At 36.0% G+C, this 24,567-nt stretch overlaps 1 protein-coding gene across 1 annotated transcript; it reads right to left on the minus strand.

Annotated features, from left to right (window-relative positions):
- Nucleotides 1–884: 884 nt before the first annotated feature.
- On the minus strand, nt 885–22,221 carry LOC125650454 (thiosulfate sulfurtransferase-like). Its single transcript, XM_056166791.1, has 8 exons — nt 22,095–22,221; nt 20,734–20,937; nt 19,269–19,464; nt 18,346–18,441; nt 17,838–17,982; nt 16,315–16,413; nt 7,156–7,280; nt 885–1,947 (listed from the first exon to the last, which is right to left on the minus strand). Exons 1-8 carry the CDS (start codon nt 22,163–22,165, stop codon nt 1,873–1,875), a joined length of 1,011 nt encoding a protein of 336 aa, XP_056022766.1. The 5' UTR covers nt 22,166–22,221; the 3' UTR covers nt 885–1,872.
- Nucleotides 22,222–24,567: the final 2,346 nt, after the last annotated feature.

Consider the following 24,567-nt stretch of genomic DNA (forward strand, 5'->3'; position numbering starts at 1 on the left):
AGAGACTTCTCACTACTACTGTGCTAAGTTTGAGAGACTTCTATTCTCATTACTACTGTGCTAAGTTTGAGAGACTTCTCATTACTACTGTGCTAAGTTTGAGAGACTTCTTTTCTCATTACTACTGTGCTAAGTTTGAGAGACTTCTATTCTCATTACTACTGTGCTAAGTTTGAGAGACTTCTATTCTCATTACTACTGTGCTAAGTTTGAGAGACTCCTCTTCTCATTACTACTGTGCTAAGTTTGAGAGACTTCTCATTACTACTGTGCTAAGTTTGAGAGACTTCTATTCTCATTACTACTGTGCTAAGTTTGAAAGTTTGAGAGACTTCTCTTCTCATTACTACTGTGCTAAGTTTGAGAGACTTCTATTCTCATTACTACTGTGCTAAGTTTGAGAGACTTCTATTCTCATTACTACTGTACTAAGTTTGAGAGACTTCTCTTCTCATTACTACTGTACTAAGTTTGAGAGACTTCTCTTCTCATTACTACTGTACTAAGTTTGAGAGACTTCTCTTCTCATTACTACTGTACTAAGTTTGAGAGACTTCTATTCTCATTACTACTGTGCTAAGTTTGAGAGACTTTTATTCTCATTACTACTGTACTAAGTTTGAGAGACTTCTCTTCTCATTACTACTGTGCTAATTCTCTTCTCACTACTGCTGTGCTAAGTTTGAGAAGCGCGAGACTTCTATATGGAAGAACATTGCATTACTTTCATGAGAGAAGATTGAATTAACTTTGAAAGGAAAAACTTTTTTAATATTAGATCACAAAAGTCCTTTGTATTTTTTCAAAAGTTTTGATAGAAATATGAGTTCCAATAAAATCTTACCATTACAACTACATTGTACTATACAATCTCAAGAAGTCTCTTCTAATTAAAACATTTTTATTTAATATACAATAAAACAATTCACAACAAATCAATCATTAAAAATGAAACTTGCAAGAAGTTATACAATATATATTGCTCAAACAACTGAAACTGTCAAAAAGATTTATTCATTACAGGTTCATTAATATAAATCATGATATTTATCTCAATCATATGTGAGGCATATTTTATACATGCATTGCCTTCTGGATAAATATAACTTTATCCAATACCCGTTGGTTATAGGTAACGGTAGTTCAGGTTGCTTCATACAATTAAAACAAGATGCAACAATTCTTTATGTTAAATTGGCAGAAGAAATAGATTTCATTTTTAAAATACATGAGGGTATGAACTCTAAGCTTCATGCCAGCATACCTTTTATGTAGTGCTATTTTGCTTCATGAAGTATTCAGGCATGAAGCATTGCATTGTTCACAGCTGCATGAAATTCATGAGGAAATATCTTACAATTTGTAAAGATATCAAAGGCAAAAAATTAGAAATTTTAAATTTAAAAGTAAACACACATAGTATGAGATAAATAGTATATCTATGGTAGTGTGGTTTTTTGCATTTGCTTCTTCCAACTCACTGCTATAATGTGTATATTTGCTCTACAATCTTTGCAAATATAGACAAGCTTTTTAACTTGCTGGATAAAACAAACTATAAAGATATCTCCAATATATTTGCATTTGCCACATAATAGAATTATGAAATGACTTTGTATTGATCTATACAAAGCATCTGTGTATCTGGAATTTCTCTTCCTTTGTCGTTTTCATTAAGAGTCCCATAATAATTTCCTTGCTTTGTAAAGCATTATTTTGTGAGAGTTTCTAAAAGCACCATCTTATTTCTCTTTAAATCAAGTCTACCATAGCCTAACCTTCACTAGGTAAACAGGTGAAAATATTGCAATCAGTTGTTTAATCATATAATCAATGTTACTTAATTCTTAATCGTAATTAGTGATATTTTTGTCATCCTCTCTGGCGTGGCGGCCCTGTCTCACACTCGCTGGCATCTGCTCGAAGTCGCCATTCATTCCAAGAACCCTGCAATATTAAAGATTAACATGTGTTACTTAATCATAACTCACTATAGTACTAGAGCTACCATCCCCTCTTACAGAAAATTACCTTTCAATATAAAGACTTCCTAAACTTCTTTTATATGTACAGAACCAGATTTTCTTCTATATTTTGAAAGGGCACTCAAAGCAATTCTTTTTCCAGGGGGTGGGGGTGGGTCCAATCAACTGGGAATCTATATTCTATAATCAAGCTGAACCCCCCCCCCCCCCCCCCCCATTTTGATTGGTGTTTGAATATTTAATAAAACGCAATTTAGCCTAGGTGATGAAGACTTTTTTCTGATTTGGTACCTAAGCAGCACAGGATGAAATTTAAAGTCTCCTATGTGTGCATCATTCAAAACTCCTCTTTAAAAACCTTATACATATTCATGAAGTCCGTGAAATAATCACAATATCTACATAATAAATCAAAAAGTGCAACATTAAGAGCTTCATGTCAAAAAGATTGATTTGCACGGAAATAGCTAGATACGATGTACTACATGTACATTTTTATAGTTGGAAATGATAAACTTAAAAATAGAAAAACAATATCACTTGTTTTATAAAAATGGCAGGTAAAGGCAACTATGAAACACGAACCCCAGAGAGAGGTCATCTAAGCACACCGCATGCATACTTATTTGATGTTTGTGTTGGGTGTAAAATACATTACATAATACAAACAATTCAGATTTTACTCTAATCTAATGTATTATCACAGAGGTTATCCCCCTATCCTCACAGAAATACTTGGTCCACGCTGCAATTCATATCTATCTGAATAAGTAATAAACCCAGGTCCCATGATGTGCCTCCATCACACATTTCATGATTTGTTTATCACATTTGTCATTGTAGCAACAATACAAACACAGAATACATGAAACGGGTGTCCATAGAGACATTAAGTAAACTCTGTGAGGCACGACTCCCATCAAATCAAATAGAAATGTATGGCGAGATAAGCCATCACTGACCCCTTCACCAAGAGCATCCAGGCTACAAACAACAGTGAGGCAGCTGTAATCTGATACTAACTCACTGTTGCAACAGACATTGAATGCCATATTGGGTGTTGGACTAGTCAATATTCTACCCTGTTGGCAGAAGAAAATAAATACCTATGGTGGTTTTACAATGTAGGTGTGTTACAACATCATATAGAGTATGGTCATTGACTGGTCTTCTGTGGTATGATATGAATTTTATACTGTGTTTTGCAACCATAAAGGGATTTTTCAGCAAATTCTATGTTGATTGTAAGTGCCTATTTCATTATGTATAACATAATAAGGATTAGGCAGCAGGCAGCCCCTATATAACCCTTCTCCTTTACATTTTTCTGCTGTATCACTCAGAGGAGTTTATAATTCATTTGCTTAGCACCTTAGAAAGCTTAGCAGACTGTTATTTGTGCTCATTACAGGTAGCACGAGCATGTGTAAATGACTTATTATATGTGCAGACTATTGACACAAAGTATTGTACAAAAGGCAACAAAACAACCAGTGCTGCAGACAAATGATTTATGGTACTTCTTAGAACAAGAGGCCCATGGGCCACATCGCTCACCTGAGTCACCTTGGTCCATATCAGAAGATTTTCCATATCTATTTGCATGTAAAACCGTAGTCCCTATTATGGCCCCAAACCTACCCCTGGAGGCCATGGTTTTTGCAAACTTGAATCTACACTATGTCAGAAAGCTTTCATGTAAATGTGAACTTCTTTGGCCCAATGGTTCTTGAGAAGAAGATTTTTAAAGATTTTCCCTATATATTTGTATGTAAAACTTTGATCCCCTATTGTGGCCTCATCCTACCCCAGGGGGCCATGATTTTAACAAACCTGAATCTGCACTATATCAGAAAGCTTTCATGTAAATGTGAACTTCTTTGGCCCAATGGTTCTTGAGAAGAAGATTTTAAAAGATTTTTCCTATAAATTTGTATGTAAAACTTTGATCCCCTATTGTGGCCCCATCCGACCCCCCGGGGGTATGATCTTAACAATTTAGAATCTGCACTATATCAGGAAGCTTTCATATAAATCTCAGCTTTTCTGGCTCAGTGGTTCTTGAGAAGAAGATTTTTAAAGATTTTTCCTATATATTTGTATGTAAAACTTTGACCCCTTATTGTGGCCCCATCCGACCCCCGGGGGCCATGATTTTAACAATTTAAAATCTGTACTATATCAGGAAGCTTTCATATAAGTCTCAGCTTTTCTGGCTCAGTGGTTCTTGAGAAGAAGATTTTTAAAGATTTTTCCTATATATTTGTGTGCAAAACTTTGATCCCCCCTTGGGGCCCCATCCTATCCCCGGGGGCCATGATTTGAACAAACTTGAATCTGCACTATGTCAGGAAGTTTTCATGTAAAAATCAGCTTTTCTGACTCAGTGGTTCTTGAGAAGAAGATTTTTAAAGATTTTTCCTATATATTTGTATGTAAAACTTTGATCCCCTATTGTGGCCCCATCCAACTCCCGGGGGCCATGATTTGAACAAACTTGAATCTGCATTATGTCAGGAAGCTTTCATGTAAATCTCAGCTTTTCTGGCTTAGTGGTTCTTGAGAAGAAGATTTTTAAAGTTTTTCCCTATATATTTGTATGTAAAATTTTGATCCCCCCTTGTGGCCCCATCCTACCACCGGGGGCCATGATTTGAACAAACTTGAATCTGCAATATGTCAGGAAGCTTTCAGGTAAATTTCAGCTCTTCTGGCCCAGTGGTTCTTGAGAAGAAGATTTTTAAATGACCCCACCCTATTTTTGCATTTTTGTGATTATCTCCCCTTTGAAAGGGACATGGCCCTTCATTTGAACAAACTTGAAAGTCCTTCACCCAAGGATGCTTTTGGCCAAGTTAGGTTGAAATTGGCCCAGTGGTTCTGGAGAAGAAGTCGAAAATGTGAAAAGTTTACGGACAGACAGACAGATGGACAGACAGACAGACGGACGGCGGACAAAATGTGATCAGAATAGCTCACTTGAACCTTCGGTTCAGGTGAGCTAAAAATGGTGTGTGGTAATTTTCTCCCATACATTTGAAAATACAGGGGTATTTACATTTACCACAGCTTTGTCAGTAATAAATTATGACATTTCACTGTATCTTATTTTTTGATAAAAGCATATCATCCTTCATCTTGACATAAAAACCTTAAAGGGACTGATTCACGATTTTCCCCAAAATTTTGTTTCTCACTTTTAATGATCGAAACTTACTGTCTAATGTGTTTAAAAGATTTCGCATAAAAATTAAGGTTATACTATATCACAGAAGCTCATTTCAGAGAGTTTATTCTTTGTTTTGTAAACAAAGATTGTGGCATGTTATTGTTTACGAAATTTTCGAAAGAAATGTATTTAGATCTAAGTTTATCATATCTTTCACATTTCAAGCATTCTGTGGGTAGAATGTGTCATCCAAAACTTAAAATTTGCGACTATGCAAAATTAAGATGCTTTGTATTACAAAATTAATATTTCACTGGTTTGTTTGTATACATAAAAAGACCTTTTACATAACAGATTTAAGGCTAAAATATTGCTTTTATTCTTGCATTCAGAAAGTCAAAATTTTGGCTGTCAACATTAAATGAGTTATATTTTTAATGTTTAACATCAAAAATGCAAAATGTCTTTTTCAAAAATCGTGAACCAGTCCCTTGAATGTTTATAGAAAATAAACACTAATGTTTAAATACTATATTAGCTCTTCTAGAACTGTATGTTTCGAGGCTTATTTGGTCCTTCCCAATTCTTTCCCAGGGACCTTCAGTCCTGTAGCTAGCACAAATAGCATTACTAGTAACAGAGCTCCAGATAAGGTGCGTATGAGCGTAAATACTCATTAAATTTTACCAAATACGCATTTAAGTTGAAAATCATGCGTACAATTATGCATTAGCGAATGTAAATACGCTATACACTCCCAAAGTAATGCGTATTTGCGATACATGTAGTATGATATAAATATGAATTATCTATTCATATGAATTGAGGGTAGTCCAGGGCTTGATCATACATGATATTTAGCGCTATGAAATACGTTTTAATGACAATCACAATTTTGAAAAATAGGAAGAGTTAACTTAAAACACTATTATATAGGCCTACTTGTTATACTTTCTTTCTTAAAGAGTTAGTGTGCGGTCGAAAGCACAGAAAAAAACAACTTGTATTATCAATTGTGGATGAATGATATACAGAATTGGATCATAATCATATGACTGAGTGTCTGACATATTCAAATTTAATGCATCAATGATAAATATCAAATTCCCAATGACAATGAAAAGTTTTAACAAAAAGAACTACAAAGGATTTTCCTCGTAAATAACTGGAGCGGCCTTTTAATATAAACTTTAAGTTAAAGTTTAACGGAAGAAGTATCGTTTATCTGGTGACATCTTCTGTGCAAAAGAGCAAAGATAATCAGTAAATTAACAAAATACTCTTTTGAATTTTTCTGAAAAGCAAAATACTCCTTGATTTGAAAATCAGGGGGTAAATACTCTTTGTGGTAAAAAATTACCTGGAGCTCTGTAGTAATATCTTTTACTTCTTAAATAAAACCAAAATTGATTACTTATAATCAAATTTTTTGAAATCACATTTCCTACTTGTTAACCAGCCATACTGTATATACCCACTTGTAATCCTGTCACAGTTCAAATACAAAGGTTAAATACAGAGGGGTGCCAGTTCAGCACATCCTGTCACAGTCCAAATACAAAGGCTAAATACAGAGAGGTGCCAGTTCAGCACATCCTGTCACAGTCCAAATACAAAGGTTAAATACAGAGGGGTGCCAGTTCAGCACATCCTGTCACAGTCCAAATACAAAGGCTAAATACAGAGGGGTGCCAGTTCAGCACATCCTGTCACAGTCCAAATACAAAGGTTAAATACAGAGGGGTGCCAGTTCAGCACATCCTGTCACAGTCCAAATACAAAGGCTAAATACAGAGGGGTGCCAGTTCAGCACATCCTGTCACAGTCCAAATACAAAGGCTAAATACAGAGGGGTGTCAGTTCAGCACATCCTGTCACAGTCCAAATACAAAGGTTAAATACAGAGGGGTGCCAGTTCAGCACATAACCATGCATAAATGTGGTTTTGTTCCTCACCATGGTAACAATCCTTTCAAACTTTTTTAAAATCATTACACTTACATAATACAGAGCTGTGTCTTTTTTTCCAAACATGTGGGAAGCTACATTTATGGCACATCCGGTTATTCCGAGTAAGCAGCTGGATACAATGGGCTTCTCCAGATCAACTCCTGCGTCTTCAAACACTGTGAATAGCATTCGTATTGAATATTACACTGTACATTACCATCATTCATTTGTATGAGCATGAGTTTTGTAGTCAATGACCATCCCATGAGGTCATTACCAGCAAATATTTACATTCACCAATGTTTTATCAATAATAATCATTTTATAGTTTAATATTTATACTAATAATAATAAAAAAAGAAAAAAAAGAAATGCATAGTAGTAATTTTTCACTGAATCTGTGCAAATAATTTTTTCATACATTTTTTGGGGTCTGGAATGAATGGCCTGATTACTCCTTGTTACAGCTAACACTTTTATTTACTGGATAGATATTCTATAGAATTTGAAGACAACAAAATGTCTTTTCATAAAATCGTATATTGGTCTCTGTAACTCTTGGTTGTCGTCAGTTCCTAATGCATGTGATTCAGGCACCAGTAGTTTATCAAATGCACAGGTTCTTGATATTCGATTGCATTGTCCTTAAATGTAATTGCTTTTTGAGAAATGTCACACCTGAGGATGCTCAATGCAACAACACAATTGGATGACTGTAGAAGCAGGTGTGTCACAATTTGCAGTTGCAAGAGATTTCAATGTTGCACAAAGCACCTTTGGAGCAGATAGCAACAGCATGGTTCAACAAATGATTGTCATAGATCAGGTAGACCACATATGATGTTAGCAACACAGTATTGCTTCATCCAATTGCGTCATCTTCGTCCACGATTCACTACAGCATCATCTTAAGCATCTGCTATTCCTGGGATTTGCTGAATATCATATCAGACTGTAAGCAGTCGACTACGGGATGCTGGGATTACATTATATTAATCTGACTCCGCAACATTGCCAGAACTGACTTCAGTGGTCTCAGACTCATAGAGTATGGCTGTGGCAATGCTGGCGGACAGTTTATTTCAGCGATGAATCTCGATTTTTACTGCAGAGGTCTGATGGAAGACTCAGAATGTTTAGGCACCAAAATGAACGTTTTGCACAAAATCGCATCCAAGAGGCTGACCAGTCTGGAGGGCGTTGTGTTATGATGTGGACAACAATATCCTATACAGGCAGGACAATAATGTAGCATCCCGGAGCAGTATTCCAACATGACAACACCAAACCACATACTGCTTGTTTAACATTTGATGTTCTGCAAAGACATGATATCCAGGTTCTTCCATGGCCATCCAAATCACTAGATATGAACACTATACGCAATTTCCGAGATAACAGCTCTTTTGTGATGGAGATACGTTCAGTATTCGGTTGAACGCTTTGGGGGGTGCAAGATGTATACTATAGACTAGCTATGTAAATAGGATAACAGTTCTGAAAGCGTCAATTTTGTTTATATCAGCCGTTGGTATACATTAAATTGACCATTTTAAGAATAATTTGTTTGAATTAGGCCATAAAATTGAATATGAAATTAACATTTATTTCCTCTGCTACACAGGTGATACTTTTATCAAAGAAAGATGGTGATTATCGATTTTTACTTAAGGTATTTTATTATCAAATACTCATAAACTTACTAAATTTGTGTGTCCATGCAAATCAAGTGGTTGCATGACGTCTGGTAATCATCCTTTAGGTAATATATGAACGCAGTGATAAGCATTTGTACCCACCACGTGAATATGAGAACATATTTTGCGCCTCATTGTGCGCAAGAGTTCAACAAAGGGAACTAACTATTGGGTAACTCGGAAATTGCGTATTGAACAGGCATTGGACAAACTGGATAGGCACATCCGCCAAAGACAAACGCAGCTCAGACTCTGCAACAACTAGCCCAAGTTCTGCAGTTAGAGTGCAACAACATCCCTAGAGAGTTTTAGAGACTTAATTGCACCATGTGAAGGCATTATCTGGCAGTCATCGGAAGGAGGGGGGGGGGGGCACACTAGATATTAAACTTGTGTGACCTTGAACTGTTAATGACTTATTTTTCATGTCTCAAAACATGTGAAATATCAACCAAATGAAAGGCCTGAGGCATAGACATGTGAAATATCAATGAAATGAAAGGCATGATGCATAGACATGTGAAATATCAATGAAATGAAAGGCCTAAGGCATAGACATGTGAAATATCAATGAAATGAAAGGCCTGAGGCATAGGTATGTGAAATAATAACCAAACAAGAGGTACTGTGAGCAATGCTCACTAAGAATACCCCCCGCTTACCCCAATCTCCCAAAGGGTGTTGGTAATAGGTAAAACTTCAGTATTATGATCCAAAAGGTATCTAGGAACACAGCATCTCCATGCAATGAAAAAAGTCATTAAAGAATTTAAATGGAAACCATATTGCTACTTCGATGTCCAGTGCACGTGACCTTTGACCTTTTGACCCCAAAATCGATAGGGAACATCTTCATCCCATGGGTAGTCCATATGTATGATATGGTGACTGTAGGTGGAAAGGATAACGCTTTAGAGCCCGGAAACCATATTGCTACTTCAATGTCCAGTGTGCTTGACCTTTGACCTTTTGACCCCAAAATCGATAGGTAACATCTTCATCCCATGGGTAGTCCATATGTATGATATGGTGACTGTAGGTGGAAAGGATAACACTTTAGAGCCCGGAAACCATATTGCTACTTCAATGTCCAGTGTGCTTGACCTTTGACCTTTTGACCCCAAAATCAATAGGGAACATCTTCATCCCATGGGTAGTCCATATGTAAGATATGGTGACGGTAGGTGGAAAGGATAATGCTTTAGAGCCCGGAAACCATTGCGTCTACAGACGGACAGACAGACAGACGGACAACCCGATTCCAGTATACCCCCCCCCCCCCCCCCCCCACAACTTGTTGCAGGGGGTATAATAAAAGGCCTGAGGCATAGACATGTGAAATATCAATGAAATAAAAGGCCTGAGGCATAGACATGTGAAATATCAATGAAATGAAAGGCCTTTGGGTGGCATAGATATGTGAAATAATAACCAAATAAAAGGCCTGAGGCATAGACATGTGAAATATCAATGAAATGAAAGGCCTGAGGCATAGACATGTGAAATATCAATGAAATGAAAGTCCTATCCCCCTTGATTCAAACGATATAGCCAAGATAATTTTTTTTTCTTGAAAAGTAAGTCGAAGTCCAAGATTAAGGTCATTAGGTCACAAGTCTTGATGTTAAATGAAAGGCCTGGTTCATGAGGCATATATATATATGAAATATCAAAACCCTATCCCCCTTGATTCAAAAGATATCGCAAAGGTTAATTTTTTTGAAAAGTAGATCAAAGTCCAAGGTCATAAGGTCAAACATTTTGGTACCAAAAGAAAGGTCTGGTTATAGGGAACCTATACATGAAATATCAAAGCCCTATCTCCTTGGTTCAAAAGATATACCCAAGGTTAAAGTTTTCCCCAAAAAGTGTGACACCCACAATGGCATCATGACAAAAATATCTGGCCATTCATCCTGGCATGATAAAAAGTCTGGCAACCTGTTATATCCCTGAAAGAGCACTGGAAACAGTACATTATACCCTGTCAAAGCTTATGCAGGGTGTGTTTCTTAAGCCACGAGTTGTAGAACTTTACTAAAGATAGGAAACGAGCAAATTAGGATCACTCGTGCAGTTCTCCACCCAACCAAACAAATACACCCACTTTCTTTTGCATTGTGTGGTTAAAAGGACCAAGCTTAAAACTGACAGGAGGTAGATAGACAAACTAAGAGTTCTGTGTGTAAAACATTTCCCCCAAATTGACAAAAGTTCAACAACTTGTATTATCATACCTCATATAAAGAATCACTAAGTAAGAATCTGATTGGCCGAGAAGGTCACATGACCGTCGTGTTTGCCCTGTAACAAAACATCGTGTTCCACCCCTTCGGATATCTCTTGCTTCACTTTCGTGTCCAGTTAAATGAACAAACCCGAGTGTTCCGAATGACGCAGGCAACAACAAACATGTCCAGCTAAATGAGCAAACCCGAGTGTTCCGAATGACGCAGACAACAACAAACACACAGCCTCGTGCATTTCCATAAATTTAACGTCAAGGTAAACAAATTTTATTGTGATGTCACAATAAGTCCGAGTCATTGTACTTTGATAGTTTGTAAGGCACAAAATATGCGGGTCTCTGATATACATTTAAATCGCTTGGTTTTGGTTGGTAGAAAAAGCAAGCAAGTAAATCAGCATCCATGGAGAATGGAAATACAAAATCTGGTTATCATATCACTGTATTTTGTTGTTTGTATCCTCTACCGTAATACATTTATGGTGCGGTGTTACTGTTAAGGCAATCTCAGCTACATACAATGTATAGTTGATCGGACTCCAATTTCAAATTTATTTTTGTAGTCTTGCTTTGTTTCGGTATAATAAACAATTTATTGCATGACTGTTTGGGAGATATGACTATTTATTCATCCAAGAAAAATCATATTCTCTCATATCTACGTATGTAAGATACAGATATTCTATGAAAGAAATGTATGTAAGATATTTCTATCTTTCATATCACGTGACGTTTATCTTACATATCCCGTGACTTCATAATCAATACACAACTAGCTTGCAACTTACTTCGCCTCGATTGACGAACACTAGCGTCTGCAAAGCTCTTGTACAAAAAATGACAGATTGTAATGTCCCTGATAATCTCCAGGTGTATGTGACTGGACACAAAAATACACATTCCTTGAACAATTACCGCACACTCAACAATAGTAACAAATTCCTCATACACCTGTCATCCTGTGCATTAGGCCCTGTGCCAGTTCACAGAAACCCAGCCCACACGTTCTATTAGTTCTAGGCCTACCTCCACATTCACTTTGTCAACGTCTACTGTCCGTGTCACAGGTGAAATAAGTGCCTTCAATGTCCATGAGACTCGAGTTCTTGCACGCGTGGAAAACGAAAGTCTAGCCATGTCCATAATTATATCCACCAACAAAAACCACTTGAATCTCTCTTCACACACTCGTCATTAAATAACTGCTCAATTAATATCAATATCAATGCTCCTCTAAGAAAAAAACCGTGCAGTTGTGGATTCATATTCTGATTAGGTCTGTCAAAATGCTTCGCGCTGATGGACTGTCGAGTTACGTCACGCATCACCCTGATTATTGATTTATTCAAAGAGGAATAACTCTAATACAATTAACATACACTCGTTGGCTGATTTTTTGTCGGCAACGTAGTTGCCAAAATGAGGGTCGTAGAATTCGATTCTGGTGTTATTTTTAATGTACAGCGAAAAACTAATTAATTGGGAATTTCTCAAAATGGCGTCGCTAGGCACAAGGAAAACGGAAAACTCTAAAAATATGAGAGAAAAATACTCTCTTATGAGTTGCCATGAAATATTAAGGTGATTCCACCCTTGGGGTTGCAAAAAAGCAGTAAAACCCTCGGCAAAGCCTCGGGTTTCACAGCTTTTTTGCAACCCTCGGGTGGAATCACCTTATATTTCATGGCTACTCATAAGAGAGTCTTATATTCCCCTCGGGCGTTGCCCTCTGGGAATATGATTTTTCTTGGGTGAATAAATATTCATATCTCTCCCTCACTATCATGCAATAAATGTATAATATTTTCAAACATCAAAGAAAATTCTTGTTGGGAATCAAAATTCTTGCAATATGCACATCTTCAAATTGTTTACAAAGGCTTAGCTTCAAAACTTTTTGAGGAGTTAAATGGAAAAACCATATCACTTGTGAAAGGAGTTAGACAGACAAATCATATACTCACTATGTAAAATTTCCTCAAAACCGACAAAGTTCAACAACCTGTAATTTTCTAAAATTTAAAGAAAATCAGAATCCTTGCAACATGCACATCTTCAATACCCATACAAACACTGTGAAATAAGAAAGTCCTCACTTGAAAACTGTGGGAGAAGTTACATGTAAGATCAACAAATCATGTATTTTTCTCAAAATTGACTATGTTCAACAACCTGTCATTCTCTAAAAAAAACCTGAAAAAAATCAAATCCTTGCCACATGCACACCTTCAATACCCATACAAACACCCTGTAAAATATACAGGTCCTCACTTGAAAACTAGGAGGAGTTAGTTGCATAAATCATGTACCCTCTATATAACATTAAATTTCAAACAAAGGGGCAAAACTCCTGCAAGAGAGGTTGAAATGGATTAAAATTGCAACATATCTAGAGTGACCTAAAAAAAAAAAAAAAGCTCAACAGCAAGTTTCAGCTTGATGTGTGACAGAGTAATGAAAATAGAAACAGAAAACCCAGAACAAATGGACGTACATACATTGTTGTACCATAATATGTCCAGTCTAAACACAGGCATATATAAACAGACCAACAAAGCCCATACTCAAATTTGACCTCATTGATATAGGTTTATGTATAAATTTTCAATTCAAAAGCTGCAGGGGTGGTTAAAAAAGTCCAGAAAACTGACAAATCCCTACAATTAGCTAAGTTCAAGGTCCATAACTTTTTCAAAAATTGGTCAACAAAGCCACAAACTCTATTAAGTTAATCTGTAACCCATTGATATCATGTCATATAATAAATTTTCCATTCAATAGCTGCAGGGATAGTCCAGAAAAAGTGTAGAGATGGGCGGATGGATGCACACATACAGGCTGATCACTATAGGGCACCCACCTATACGTTGGTTTCGAGATACCTCCAAGTTATTTCCCTTTGGAGAAATCTCGTACATAGTAAGGCACAAAACAACTTGTTTACATGCAGGAGTGGGACAAAATATCTATCACTGCATAACTGAATGTGTTCAGCAAGTTTCTCATATGCAGTTTCATCACCCAAATTCGACTGATACACAAACTATGTAAGGGATAAATATTCAGGGAGTAATTAAATACATGGAATTCTTATTATATCAGATTATTTTGTTGCTCATACTTATCATATCCAGGATATTACTTGCAACTACATTGTATGACATTGTTTTTTATGTCTCTACTTTAATAAAACATTTCTTTCAAAAGTATTTTGTATTTCCTACATTTACATATTTAAAGAGAAGCCGCTTTTAACACATTTTGTTGTCTTTTTCACTGACTGTATGTCCACTCTGTCCCACTTAGGCATTCAAAGTTCCACTAAATGCACCTCCTACACAGAAGAGCTCTTATCTCGAAACTGGAATATTGCAAGGTCCTATTAATTTTCTAATTAAATCTGTTAACATTATGAATACTGGGGCAGATTTGAGAGTGATTCTCCTTGTCAGCAGACTACATATTTTCAGATAACAGATCTAAAGATGTCAGAAATTAACAACAGAAAATGTCTCCTAAATATTCAAACAAAAGCAGAATCACACCAGAATAGAAATATGGAGATCTACTATGTATGATCATCTGGAAAGACCTTGTGAAGGTAAGTCTGAAGATAACGACAAGTTTGGTGGTCAACATCCCTAGATCCCTGCAGGTTTGACTTTGTGAAGGTAAGTCTGAAGATAACGACAAGTTTGGTGGTCAACATCCCTAGATCCCTGCAGGTTTGACTTTGTGAAGGTAAGTCTGAAGATAACGACAAGTTTGGTGGTCAACATCCCTAGATCCCTGCAGGTTTGACTTTGTGAAGGTAAGTCTGAAGATAACGACAAGTTTGGTGGTCAACATCCCTAGATTCCTGCAGGTTTGACCTTGTGAAGGTAAGTCTGAAGATAACGACAAGTTTGGTGGTCAACATCCCTAGATCCCTGCAGGTTTGACTTTGTGAAGGTAAGTCTGAAGATAACGACAAGTTTGGTGGTCAACATCCCTAGATTCCTGCAGGTTTGACTTTGTGAAGGTAAGTCTGAAGATAACGACAAGTTTGGTGGTCAACATCCCTAGAGGTTTGACTTTGTGAAGGTAAGTCTGAAGATAACGACAAGTTTGGAGGTCAACATCCCTAGATTCCTGCAGGTTTGACCTTGTGAAGGTAAGTCTGAAGATAACGACAAGTTTGGAGGTCAACATCCCTAGATTCCTGCAGGTTTGACCTTGTGAAGGTAAGTCTGAAGATAACGACAAGTTTGGAGGTCAACATCCCTAGATCCCTGCAGGTTTGACTTTGTGAAGGTAAGTCTGAAGATAACGACAAGTTTGGTGGTCAACATCCCTAGATCCCTGCAGGTTTGACTTTGTGAAGGTAAGTCTGAAGATAACGACAAGTTTGGTGGTCAACATCACTAAATCCCTGCAGGTTTGACTTTGTGAAGGTAAGTCTGAAGATAACGACAAGTTTGGTGGTCAACATCCCTAGATTCCTGCAGGTTTGACTTTGTGAAGGTAAGTCTGAAGATAACGACAAGTTTGGTGGTCAACATCCCTTGATCCCTGCAGGTTTGACCTTGTGAAGGTAAGTCTGAAGATAACGACAAGTTTGGTGGTCAACATCCCTAGATTCCTGCAGGTTTGACTTTGTGAAGGTAAGTCTGAAGATAACGACAAGTTTGGAGGTCAACATCCCTAGATCCCTGCAGGTTTGACTTTGTGAAGGTAAGTCTGAAGATAACGACAAGTTTGGAGGTCAACATCCCTAGATCCCTGCAGGTTTGACTTTGTGAAGGTAAGTCTGAAGATAACGACAAGTTTGGAGGTCAACATCCCTAGATCCCTGCAGGTTTGGTCCAGGTAGGCCAATAGTTACTTTGGAATTTGAAAATGTCCAAAACCTCTAAGTTACTCCAACCAATTGTCAGACTATGAATTCAATGATTGAAGCTATAAAAGTTTAATACATGCACTGTAGCTAGATGTAACTTCCATGCAAGTTTGGTCCAAGGGCTCATAACAGCATCAGAATTTGGACAGTCTAAAAACTACAACCTGGACTTCTTCCAGGTAAGCTAAAATCACGTTAATATACTGCACACAAGCAGCAGGGAATTATCATGACACATTGTTTTTCTTGTTGGAAATTCAATGTGTGTAAGATTTTGATATGTAATGCCAGCTATAAAGAAGTTTGTCAATACATTCACTCATTATTTCTGTTTCCTGAATCAAGTAAAACCATAACCTACAGATTTTTACAGTATCCATACTTACGGTCTTCTAATTCTTCTTTTGACTTGAAAGTCATATCCTCATTAAAGAACAGATTGTACGGTATGTTGAGTGATCCAGGGATATGGCCATTTCTGGACTCTGTAACAAAAGAGTTCTAAAACTTCACCCTAATATCTTTAACTGTCCTTCTCTTGTTTAAAAACTCACACCTCGTTCACAAGGATGCGCATTAAATTTTACTTCACATTAAATCTAATGCGAAGTAAAATAATGCGCATAAAATTAATTTGAATCAAATAGCATACACATGGGGGTAATGCTTAGTAAACTAATGCGCATTAAATTCGTATGTATTTCTAAATATAACGCGTGCGTGAAATAAATAAAAGAATAGACTGTATCATTGAAAATTATTTTTATAGATATTTTAATGAATATTGTGTAGATATACAGAATTCATTGTTCAAAACACTACAGATAGTGTACTACATGTTTAAAATGTACATATAACTGATCTACACACAAGGAGTTTTCTCATGTTCTCAAGAAATCACTTCAATCAAGACAATATATTGCTTCTTCATGAGCCCAGTTTTAAAAAACCTCAGAACATCTCTTTCAACATTCCGTTGACCAATGTTGTGACTTAATTTGAATTATGAATACGTATTACAAGTCTACTATGATGTCATATGATATAAAATTAAAATAATGAGCGATATATCTGTTTAAATGTAAAAAAGAAAATATATTATTGTAAATTCTAATTCGAAGTAAACTAATGCACATTAAAATCTCTGTGTAAACGTGGTTCAGATTTAATTTGCATTAGCTTACTTCGAATGAGAATTAAACTCTTCGTGTGAACGAGGCATTGGTAAACTAATGCGCATTAAAATCTCTGTGTAAATGCGGTTCAGATTTAATTTGCATTAGCTTACATTGAATGAGAATTAAATTCTTCGTGTGAACGAGGCATTACATCAAAGAACAAAGCCAAACAGATATTTGTCATGAATTATAATAATAATAATGATTGGTTTTATATAACGCCTTTTCCAGCGTATGCTGCTCAAAGCGCTTTACAATAATCAATGTACATTATTACCCCGGCAGACCTTATATCAATCTAGAACTTTCTCAGCCTCCTAGGAAGCATACAGTGCAAGCTGCCATTACAAGCGTTAGAGCACTAACATTCTAACAATATTTTTCACTGTCTATAGCCAGGTACCCCTTTTACTTGGGTGGAGTGAGGAAATTCATGTAAAGTGCCTTTCCCAAGGACACAACGTCAGCCCTGCCGCGGCCAGGACTCGAACCCACGACCTTTCGATCGAGAGTCTGACGGCCTAACCACTCGGCCACCGACGCCATAAAATGAAATGAGCAGTGAAAAAAACCCAAACAATTCATTCATATACAAGAATATACAAGATAGAGAATATGGATTTAATAATATTCTCATATGAAGATAGAAACATACACAATAACCCTGTACAGAAATTTTTTTACATTATGAACACAAATACCTTGATAAATCACTCTTTTCATTTTCTTACCTGGTGGTGTCTCCTCTACACCCCCCACAAAACTGCTGGCCTCCCTGACATCCACCACCTGTTCTTTCTGAGTTTTAGCATTTTTCTGCATGTCCTCATAATCCCTCACTAAGGATTTATTTAACTCACACTGGAAATTGCCAGGCTTCAAAGAAATAGCGAAGAGTAAAAGATGGCTCTAATATACCATCCTTTACGCTACTAATTATAACAATACATTGTTAACTGTAATACACTTTACACATGCTAACAATGAGTCACAATTGAAGTATGGGTTTAATCAGCGTATTACTTGCATTCAACTTCCACATCTAAAAATGACAATGAATCCAAAGAGGTATGACATATCGTGTCATTACAAAACCTTTAAACTGCTTAACGATTGAGATTATCAAATACTTTGCATGTAAATTTACCAGGTTTTAATAATCAAAATTTTATCTATAGTTTTCATAATGATCATGAATTCATTTTGTTCTACATAAGTAAACAAAATTTAATTGTTTACCTCAACTTGTGGTTCATGTACTGTAATTTCATAGCCATCGTCTGCCCATTTAATAAGACCTCCATCTAATACCGAAATATTCTCATGACCATAAAGCTGCATTAAAAAAAACAACAAAAGTTAGCTAAAGCAACAAAATATGTTTGTGAATCATCTCCCATTATCAGAGTCTAACTGTCCTTTTGACTAAGAAATCAAAAGGCATCTTCCTCTCCCAGGTCCCTACCATCCAGCTTTCTACGATTAACATGCACCAGACTAAACTATGGAGTCATGCTTGCTCTGAATCTCCTCTTTATATGGACACTTATTTTAATCAATGACAAATTTGTAGACTAATTCAAACTGAGGAAGTTTCATATGTACTGCTAGCCATTAATTTGGTGGAGTTAAGAATTTGAGAGAATACTGTACCTGAGAAATTTACGAAAACTGAACCCCCACTAAAAACAAAAACTCTACAGAATGCAATGTCCATAACCTCGATTTTAGACATACAAATCTAAACATACAACTACATGAGCTACCTAACAACTAAATTTCATCACTCATTATTTTACACTATACATGAAAGGTGAAGATAATGAACAATGATCAATCTCATAACTCCTATAAGCAATACAAAATGGAGAGTTGGGCAAACAAGGACCCCTGGATATACCAGAGGTGGGATCAGGTGTCTAGGAGGAGTAAGCATCCCCTGTTGACTAGTCACACCTGCCATGAGTCCTATATCTTGATCAGGTAAATGGAGTTATCTGTAGTCAAAATCAGTGTGCCAAATGTCAGTTTTTTGTTGTTGTTTTTTTACAAGTTAACAAGTTGTTCTTGTCAGTCCTGTGACTTAAACTCTCCTAGTCATTCACAGATACTTTAAGCAATTGGGTCTTTTTCTATTACCAAGAGTTTCCACTGATACAGACCCTGAACAGCCACCAGGTCCGAAGGGCCAGTCTCATGTTTTGTCCATCATACACCACCACATGAGTGTCCGAGGACACACCCAGTGATTGTATGTACTGTGTCCAGCACTCAGGTTCTGGAAGGTTCAAGGGGATTTCTTTGGTGCCAGTGCAGCATTTATACAAGTCAAAATACACAGCATGGGGAATGTGTGCTCTACAATTACAATACAAGGTATATAAGAATGAGTTATGGCAAGAGTTAACATTTATGAATAGAAAACTACATGTGGGAGATATGAATGAAAGTTCCTCTCTGTATCTGTAACAAAATAAGAGGTCACTAGGCTAAACTTTTACCTCAGCCATTTTGCCCATACATGTACATAGATATGTCTCATAAATCTTGAATCACCAATATTCATTTCAATTTCAACAATGTCACAAAAAAGGCTGCAGAGTTTGTAGAATATGTACACAGTCACAAGCTGACACTAAAACTAGATTGAAACAAAATAGAAATGAAGCAGAATACACAGTGAATGTAAATATATCTTGTTATGGTATCCTCAAAGACAAAGATTTGTACAGAGTTGACTTTACACTATTTGAGGATGCTTTCACAAAACACAGCAATATTGTTCTTGAGAATTTCCTGATTTTCTGATGTAAAATTATGGACCCCTGTTGGGGCAACATGATGATTCAGGGGCATTGAATTGAACAAACTTAAATTTACACCCAGTCTACTGTACATAAGGATACTTGCATACTGTTTTGACAATCTGTAGCCATGTTGTTCTTATGAAAAATATTTTTAAGACTTTTCCCATATATCCAATAGTGGCCCCATCCTTGTCCTTGGCCCAAACTTGTATCTACAATTCTCCTTTAAAACCCATTCATTTCTGATACAAGATCAGTATTACATAACACACTAAATGGACTAGCAACGACACGCAGCAGCTTTCATGTTGTATTAAACAATATAACATACTGTACATTACATATTTACATAACATGTATATACAAGTTGGATTAGTATAAAATTTAAACATGTTATCAGCTCTATGTGTCATTCTAAACTTAAGACGTCAAACAGTTCAGCAACTGGCTATGTAACTAGAGATGGGGAGGAGTGAGCTGCAAAGTCATTATAAGGCAATTTTCACATTTGCAAAAATAACATTGTAAATTGAACAAGAAAAGCATTTAATCAAATTTTTGCATTCAATTTTTTTTTTGCCATTTGAAAACAGAAAAAAATCAGATATACATAAATTCAGTTATATGGTACAAGTACAACATATGTCAGACTAAACATCTTGTTAGAGTCTAGCCAAAACCACATTGATGTACATGAAATTGGTCCATTGCAACCCAAAATATCACAACCATTGTCAACCTCACCTAAGTTAGATCAGATGGTTATATTTTTTTTAAATGTGAGATATATGAACATAGAGATCTTTGCACAATGACTCACTGCTTGTAAAGTTGTTGATATCCTTGTCCATTTGACTGCCATGAGGCATCCAACAGTCGAAGTTCCGAACTCAGTTTACTGGATGCTGCCAACTGGTTTCTCAACCATGAAGATGAAACTAATGTTTGAAAATTTCTTTTGATGAAGGTATGGTGCAATTTGGAGTATTTGGGTGATTTCAAAACTAATCCAAGTACCCTCATTCTACAACAAAAATAATTGATATAGAATTACTACAGGTACGTGTTTCAAAAACATGGTCATAGCTTTGAACATACAAAAGATAATCACTAAATAAGATCCCGAAAAAGTGCAACCTGTCAAAATTGCTGTTTTTGATTTGAAGATATTTTATTGTCCAGATGTTATGATAAAAGGTTTGGGCACAAGTTCTTAAAACTTAGAATATCCTCTCCTAAATTTGCTGTAAATGATGTCTTTGATGGGATTAAGAAAGAATAAGGTTATCAGGTTCTTTTAAAATGGATGACAAGAACACTCACATTAAGTCCAACATGGAAAATCACCAACATTGGTGAATAGGGTTATTAAAAAGAAATCACCCAAAAAGAAGTATCCAAATGTTCAACATTTATCCAGGAAGCAGATAATTTGCATAGTGTCAAAATTTGAACAGTATTAGATGTCAGAAAATGAAAAATATCAGGAAGGCCAAGGAGAGGAAGGTCAGATAAGGACATTGATCAAGTAAATTATATTATCCAAGTCAATTAGAGGAGTATTAAGGGAAGTAAAATAAGTACTCCATCAGTTTACAGAATTCTTCAGGATGACAGACCCAACTTGAAATTTGGCGCTTCTGTGCATAAGGCCATATGCCTTGATTCAGACTGTCGTATGTATGTACAATGAAATAAAAGAAAATTTACACTGTTATTAAAAACTTCTAAAATACAGTTTAAATCATGAATATTCTACTGATATTAATAACTATTCTATAAACAATTAATGATCTATGACATGCATCAGAAATACATTTGTCAAAACACGATAATGTCTGTTTAGTTTACAAATTACCATGGAAAAAAGGCGAAATCATATCTTAAAAATGCTTTGACCTTTCAATAAAACAACGAGAAAATATCACTATTAAGATCTGTATTAAAATCAGCAAAAAATCGAAGACCATTGATTTTGAGCACAGTTATTTGTAAATTCATAAACAATCATCAACATAAGAGTCTTTCTAATCCTAAAGAATTACTACCATATGCAGGTGATAATGGAACATTGCTACATAAATATGGGAAGTTAATGATGGAGAAGCTGAATTCATCCTGTATGTCCTAAAGTTAAGTTGTTAATTTTGCTGTTAATATATAAAACAAACTTGTGCTTACGGCCTTTGAGCAGGGAGGGATCTTTGTGCCACACATGCTCTGACACAGGGTCTCAGTTTCTGCAGTCTCATCCAAAGGACCACCCCATTTGGTTGCCTCTTATGACAAGCAAGGGGTACTGAGGACCTATTCTAGCCCAGATCCCCATGGGTTCTTCTATAAATCGAAGATATTGGTTGAAAATATCTATAATAAATGCTGTGGATTTTTGGAATGGTGCAATAACACTTAGTGACTCTTTCAGGTGGCCACATTCTTTCAAGGTCAGAGATGAAACATTAGCTGTTTTCACTGAACTCTCAATGGCGGAAGTCACCATTTTTATAGAAGTGGAGTAATAGCGGGTTTGGTTCCGGAAGGAGACTAAATTTCCGGAAAATCATATATATTTTTTGATAAAAAATTTTAGGGTTGGGGGCAAAAATGTAGGGTCAGTTGGGTGACTGTAAACACACACATATTTTTTTTTGTTGGCATAATGATTTAACTCCAAAATGATATACATATATAACTGTAAAAGGAAGGGAGAAAATGCAATGGACCAGGCGGCCGTTTCACTAACCAATCGTAAACGTACGATTACGTTTAAGATCATTTGACTCGCACGTATACGAGCGTTTCACGAAACCTATCGTAGTCGTAACACGTACGATTGCGATTTACGTCTGACTTTTTAGAACTCTTTTCTCTATAGAGGTAGATTTAAAATTAATCCTACCATGGAAAGAAATGTCCATTCATTATTTTCTCATGGTATTAAACATATCCTTATCGTCTGCAGTAACCCATGCAAGTTGTCAACAAAAATAATGGAAATTTTGAGCCCGATCTCTAGTGTAACGTTTAAACAATTGATAGGATAATTTTTATTGACTTTCATGTAACTAAAAGTTTGGAAAAAATGATATAAGAAATAACATAAAAGATTTACATTTTAGAGTTTTAAAGGCCAAGAAAACTATGTTCAAAGGATTAAAAAAAGAAATAATCAAGGACTCAAATTTATTTTCCCCACGCGTTTGTATTATACATGTATATATATATATTCCGTTTAGGTATGTAAGCATAAGCTAACTTCCATCTACGTGATGATGTATATTCCAGATCATTTATTAAAAATTATTATTATGTTCCCCAAACAAAGTTTGGGAACATATTGGTTTTACTCGGTTTCTTATTATTATGTTCCCCAAACGAAGTTTGGGAACATATTGGTTTTACTCTGTTTCTTATTATGTTCCCCAAACAAAGTTTGGGAACATATTGGTTTTACTCTGTTTCTTATTAAGGTCTTCCGTCTCCTGCGGAAGACCTTACTATTATTGTTCGCGTTCTTCTTCTTCATTATTATTATTATTATTTTCCTTGGTAGTACACGCGTTTTTCTCAGCCATTTTTCGATCGATTTTCACGAAATTTTCAGGAAAGATGTCTTTTGGTGATGAGACTTTGCTTGCAAAATTTCGTGCTTGACGTCACTTCCGGTCAGGAGTTATCTCTCTTTTAGTGACTTTTTGAAGGGCCTTGTTGTCCACACATCTCCTCCGTTAGTTTTGAAGCTAGAGTCTTGAAATTTCTACACAAGATAGAGTAAACATTTTAGAAGATTTGTGGGGGATTCGATTTTACCGGAGGCGATTTGCCTAAACGCTCGCCTGGACCTGAAGAAATGGATGCCAAAATTGTTCGCCCATTTCGGCGATTTTTGACCTTTGATCTCCAATATCTTTTTTCTTGCAAATATTTTGTTAAGACATGTAGAACAAAAGTTGTGCACATTTACAAGATCTTTCCGAAAATATCAAGATTTAGGGGCTAGCCCCTTAAATTAGGGATCTAAAAGGGCTCAAAGTCTAGATCAAATATCTCAAAAATCGTTAATATTTTGGTATAAGTCAAAGAACAAAAAATGTTCATCTCAACAATCCAAATCTATTCATATAAAAATTTAGGTCATATGTTACGTAATAAGGGATTTTAAGGGCCAAAACCATAAATTTTTTACCCCTTGTATCTCGAAAACGACAAATATTTTGAAAAGCAATAAAGAACAAAAGTTGTTCAGAATGATGATCTGAACAATATGCATATTTCGTTTTTACCCTATGTGGCCCCGTTAGGGAGCTACAGTTTGGCCCCTAAAAAATTACTTCTAGAAATAACTCGAGAACGGTAAAGAATTTCTAAATACTTGTTGAACAAAAAATGTTTGAAATGTCATGACCTTTCTTACGATATCAATTAAAAGGGGCTGACCCTTTAAATTAGGGGCCCAGAAGGGTCCAAAGGTTTATGAGAATATCTCAGAAACTATTAATATTTTGTAATAAGTCATTGAAGCGGAAATGTTCATCTAAACGAGCTTGTTCTTATCAAATCAAAAAGTAGGTCATATGTTACGTAATAAGGGATTTTAAGGGCCAAAATCATAAATAATTGACGCCTCATATCTTGAAAACGACAAATATTTTGA

The sequence above is a fragment of the Ostrea edulis genome, chromosome 5 (assembly GCF_947568905.1).
Source record: "Ostrea edulis chromosome 5, xbOstEdul1.1, whole genome shotgun sequence".
Classification (NCBI taxonomy): Eukaryota; Metazoa; Mollusca; class Bivalvia; order Ostreida; family Ostreidae; genus Ostrea; species Ostrea edulis.